The 5667-nt window shown below is 39.5% G+C and overlaps 1 protein-coding gene across 1 annotated transcript; it reads left to right on the top strand.

Moving 5' to 3' along the window:
• Positions 1-2024: 2024 nt before the first annotated feature.
• Positions 2025-5300, top strand: LOC129704146 (interleukin-8-like). The gene is made up of 4 exons (XM_055647063.1): positions 2025-2547; positions 3164-3299; positions 3403-3486; positions 4340-5300. Exons 1-4 carry the CDS (start codon positions 2484-2486, stop codon positions 4365-4367), a joined length of 312 nt encoding a protein of 103 aa, XP_055503038.1. The 5' UTR covers positions 2025-2483; the 3' UTR covers positions 4368-5300.
• Positions 5301-5667: the final 367 nt, after the last annotated feature.

A 5667-nucleotide genomic window follows, 5' to 3' on the forward strand; every position in this document is an offset into this window, starting at 1 on the left:
TGGTAAAGAAAGCTTTTGGTATGCTAGCCTTTATAAATCAGAGCATTGAGTATAGAAGCTGGGATGTAATGTTAAAATTGTACAAGGCATTGGTGAGACCAAATCTGGAGTATGGTGTACAATTTTGGTCGCCCAATTATAGGAAGGATGTCAACAAAATAGAGAGAGTACAGAGGAGATTTACTAGAATGTTGCCTGGGTTTCATCAACTATGTTACAGAGAAAGGTTGAATAAGTTAGGTCTTTATTCTCTGGAGCGCAGAAGGTTAAGGGGGGACTTGATAGAGGTCTTTAAAATGATGAGAGGGATAGACAGAGTTGATGTGGACAAGCTTTTCCCTTTGAGAATAGGGAAGATTCAAACAAGAGGACATGACTTCAGAATTAAGGGACAGAAGTTTAGGGGTAACATGAGGGGGAACTTCTTTACTCAGAGAGTGGTAGCGGTGTGGAATGAGCTTCCAGTGGAAGTGGTGGAGGCAGGTTCGTTGGTATCATTTAAAAATAAATTGGATAGGCATATGGATGAGAAGGGAATGGAGGGTTATGGTCTGTGCAGGCAGGTGGGACTAAGGGAAAAAATAGTTGTTCAGCACGGACTTGTAGGGCCGAGATGGCCTGTTTCCGTGCTGTAATTGTTATATGTTATATGGTTATAAAGCACCTCTTTCAGAACCCTAGGGTGCAGTCCATCCGGTCCAAGTGACTTATCCACCTTCAGCCCTTCCCGCTTCCCAAGCATCTTCTCCCGAGTAATAGCCGCTCAACTAACTTCCACCCCTGACTCTCTTGAATTTCAGGCACGTTGCTGGTGTCTTCCACTTTGAAGACCAATACAAAAAAGTTAGTCAACTCCTCTGCCATCTCTTTATTCCCTGTTATCACTTCTCCAGCAGTCCAACCTCCACCTGCCTCTTTCTTGCTTTTTAACCAACTGAAAAAACTCTTGCTATCTTCTTTTATATTATTGGCTAGCTTACCTTGGTATTTCAACTTTTCTCCCCGTGTTACCTTTTTAGTTACCTTCTGTTGTTCTTTAAAAGCTTCCCAATCCTCAGGCTTCCCACAAATCTTTGCGGGGTTATATGCCTTCTCTTTTTTTTTTAACGCTGTCCTTGACTTCCTTTGTCAGCCACAGTTGCCTCTTTCTCCCCCTAGAATCTTTCTTCCTCTTTGGAATTTAAAGAGCCTGCATCTTCTGGATTATTTCCTAAAGCTCCTGCCAATACTGTTCCATCATCATCCCTGCTAGGGTCCCTTTCCAGTCAACTTTGCCCAACCAGTCCCTCATGCCTCTGTAGTCCCCTTTGCCCAGCTTCAATATCAACACATCCAATATCACCTTCTGAAGTCACTCTGATGTAGCCCTGGTGAAACTGAGGTGGCTACAATGAAATCGTAGCTACAAGCAGATTAAATACGTACAGTCACACTGAGGTAGCTATAGTCACGCTCATACCCACAGTCATGCTCAGATTCCTATAGTTACACTCAAGTAGCTCCTACAGTCACTCCCGAACACTTATAATTCCACAGAAGTAGCCACAATCCCACAATCACACTTCGTTCAGACTTGCATTTATTGGTGTATTTTTGAATGACAATAAAGTATTTTGATTGATTGATTACAGTCACACTGTAGCTACAGAAACACTCAAGCAGCTACAGTCACACTGAAGATCCTACAGTCTCGCAAGTAGCTACAATCACACTGAAAAACCTGTGGTCACTCTGAAGTAGCTAAAGTCACACTGGCGCACATACAGTCACATGGTAGCTACAGAAACACTCAAGCTGCGACAGTCACACTGATACCCCTGTCCCACTAAGGAAACCTGAACGAATACCTGCTTCCACTACCTGCAACCTCTGGCAACCTCCGGGAACCACACGGAAACCTTGGGTGGGGTGCAAAGTCTCCAGAGGTTTCCGTTCAGGTTTCCTAAGTGGGACAGGGGCATAACGTATCTACAATCATACTGAAGCTATTACTGCCCTACTTTTTTTCATCCATCACTTTGCACTTTGCTCATATTCACAACTCCATCATATTTACTGACAATTGTAGGTTTGCTTTTCACTGTTTCAATCACACAGCGACCCTTAGCTCAATGCCCCTTAACCCTTGCAGTGTTTTCCCCTCGCCAGCTCTTCAGCAGCAATTCCCAGCTGCTGCAAATTAAAGACAGGCGAAGTGGTTGCAAGATTGTGAAATAAAAATTCCTTTGAGTTAGACGTCCTTATCTGTTTAGAGCCCAGATGGATTATTTCCTGCCACTTGTTTTTGTGTCACTCTGTCTATTGTTGCATTGTAGAATAATCTCAGCTTCCTGGGAAACTCCAGGCAATGACGTCAGCTGCTGATTCATAACATTTGCCAAATAAATACAGCAGCTGAAGTCCAAGGATCAGCCAGAGACAGCAGCAGCAGCAGCAGCAGCAGCAGCAGCACAAAGTTAAAGAACAACATACAACACAGCACAATGAACAGCAGAGTTATGTTCTCCATCCTTGCCCTCTTCATGTTGTCTGCAACTTCCATACAAGGTAAGAAATTATTCAACCATCCAATGCATATTGTTACTTCTAGAATCTATTGTTACTTAAAGAACATAGTACTAAATGTAGCGAGTTTACAATAATCCAAATAAGAAAGTAAGGAACAGTGATGTGAATTGTGTGAATGTCTCCTTAACTCATAGTAAAGGATTGCCAGGAAAATATTGCCCAGGTGAACGCACATTAAGACAAGGAATGTGCTTTCACTAACTAACCCAGTCACAACGTTGAACTCTATATCAAAGCTTCAATTGAATGGCTTCTGTTCCGTCAACATGGAATAATGTTAAAACATTTGTAATAAATCACACAAGGTATGTTTGCAGGGAGAATGAATAATTAAAATAAATTGGAAAATCAGAATTAAATCAAAGATGTTCTCATTTTGTGCAAGAAACACTTTATGCAGCCCTCTGCAACTCTGACACAGCATGAGCCAGATCTGCTTTCAAACAGAATATATTTCTTTCTGAAATACCTGATTACAGATGTACCTACACATGACAAATAGTGAGCAAACATGAGATCTTAGTAGTTGTTTTGAAGTTTGCATAACGGATGATTCCAGCAAAGTCTCACATTCTGTTGTCCATCCCGTCTACAGCAGCATCGATGGGAAGCTCGGGGATGAACCTGCGTTGCCGGTGTATCAAAACATCCACAATGTTCATCCACCCAAAGTTCATGGACAATATCGATATTATTCCACCAGGCCCCCACTGCGAGACAGTAAACATCATGTAAGTTGTTGTATGAAATGGTCCTCTCGTTATTTTAATGCTCATTTCAATGATAATAGGGTCGTTTTAGCTAACTGTTTTTTTAAATCTTTTTTCTTCACAGTGCCACCCTTAAAAATGGCAAAATGATCTGTCTGGAACCTACAGCAAACTGGGTGCAGAGAGTGATTAACAGGATGATCAATGAGTAAGTTTCACTTCTATTACCTGAGCTACCATGATCTCAGTGATGGAGCAGCAAAGCTGCTTCACCAAAGTACCGAGTCAATTAGCCACCGTTTTATCTGAAAATGCAGCTGGAACCAAGCGAGAAAATATATGACCAACTTTTCTCCACTGTTGAACCCTAACTTAAACTTTGATCCAAAAGCCAACCTTTTGGGACAAAGGCGCTGAAACCATTTGGTTTAGTTGATGGTCTGACTAAGATTCACTTGGCTGGGAAAAGGAGGTCTCACCAAGGCCTCTCCCACCAATATCCAGGGACATTATCAGCATTACTTCAGGCAAACTAATACTGTCCACAGATGGGAATAAAGATTAGCTGTAAGAGGGTTGGAGAGGAGGAAACTGGTCACGAGCTCGCCCACTATCCCACTTGCCATTGCTGCAACACGCTGAGTGGATAATGGAGGTGGTAGATTAATTAAGATGCAGAGGCAGCATGAATTGTCACCCAACTTTAAATCGTTCTGTCCCACTGCCCCATGTAACTATACAGGGAAATCCTACTACAATCCCCACTGTAAAACCCTCTCAGGTATCTTCAGCTAGCACAGCGCATGTATGTCATTCATATGTTATAATCGGGTAAATTAAAAACATTCAGACTACAGGGAGATCCTTCCTTAAGTCATTTGAGCTATTCCAATGATTCCATTGTCTGAAAAATAATAATATTGTGGCCCAGTAATATTTAGCCTCTGAAAATATTTAGCATCATATCGGTAAGAACAAGTAATAATTTAGTTTAGTAGCAATGTAAATTGTCTTCTGAAATTACACAGTGTAATGTTTATTCATTGTTGACATTTCTATAGGCGCAAGAGGAAGGAGAAAGCTCAATGAGAAGTTTGAATGTGAAGATGTACATGGGAATCTCCATTGGCTCAGCCTCTGCAGTTGAGCTCATTGTGAACTTCTTCAGTCAATGAAATTGCAACTAATTTAAATTATTATAGTATTATATCTGCTGCATTGTTTTGTTACAAAGATTTTTGTTGGATTTTTTTAATGTATTTTGTTTAATTGAGTTTTAATTAACTTATTTTGTGTGCATTAATGATATAAATAATTGACAGTGGTTTAAAGACTGAAAGTAAAATAATCAGAGGTCGGGATCTGTGATCATTCTTTGATGAAGTTGCGTGTGTTGTCCACCCCGATTACTGCAATCCTGTGGTTACTGATCTTACACTGTTAGTGCTTATTCTGTCAAACAACCTGAAACATGGAGGGATTTGGCATAATTGGTAGAAATCTCTTTAGCATTTGTAAAACAAACCTTTTTACATTAACTCTTAACTGCTTCCTCACCAGAGAATGGGAGAGTGGACAAGGTTTCAGAACCTAATGTGTATATTTATTATTTGATTATTTGTATTATGATTCGTTTTCCTGTAATTATTTAATATTTATATAATTGTTTTCTATTTATACATTTTTATCAGTATTGAAAAATGTTCTACAACGAAAATGCTGAATGATTTATAGGGATAACAACTTGTATAGTTTTTTTGAACTAATTTAAAATTGTATGGCATATTGCTACAAACTAGACTTATCTTCATATAGATGGTTTACATAAATGTGCAACTGTTAGAAACAGTTCACAAAAATGTTTATTTGGGCTATCTGGTCTCTGCCTGAACATAAATGTTCAATTGGTTCCACACGACTACTTTTTCTACATTTGTAAAAAAAGATCGTTTTGTTGATGCATTTTCTGTTTAAAATGTTAATCCAGTTCAAAAGAGCATTAAAGCAAAGTTTTAAAATATATTTCTGTTGTTTGAGACTTGATTGCACTTCAATCACTTATACATTTGTTCAACACACAGCACAGTTTGCTTCTGTTAATATTCAACATCCAGTAAAAGGACTTGAATTCATGTCGTAAGGTTCAGAATCTCAGAGAATCATAAAATACTTCATAGCCACTGAAACATGTTTTTTGTAGTAAACTCACAGTTGGAATGTATTAGTTTAAAATCCAATGATCACACCGTCACATGCCACAAGCAGAAGTGAAACTACACCCAGATAAGGTGTCCAGTAAACCTTTGGCAGTGGGATTAGGCAAACTCACTCACTGAGGCATGTGGTAGAACAATAGATGCTTTCTTCATTACTACACTCAAAATACTGG

Source organism: Leucoraja erinacea, chromosome 1 (assembly GCF_028641065.1).
Source record: "Leucoraja erinacea ecotype New England chromosome 1, Leri_hhj_1, whole genome shotgun sequence".
Taxonomy (NCBI): Eukaryota; Metazoa; Chordata; class Chondrichthyes; order Rajiformes; family Rajidae; genus Leucoraja; species Leucoraja erinaceus.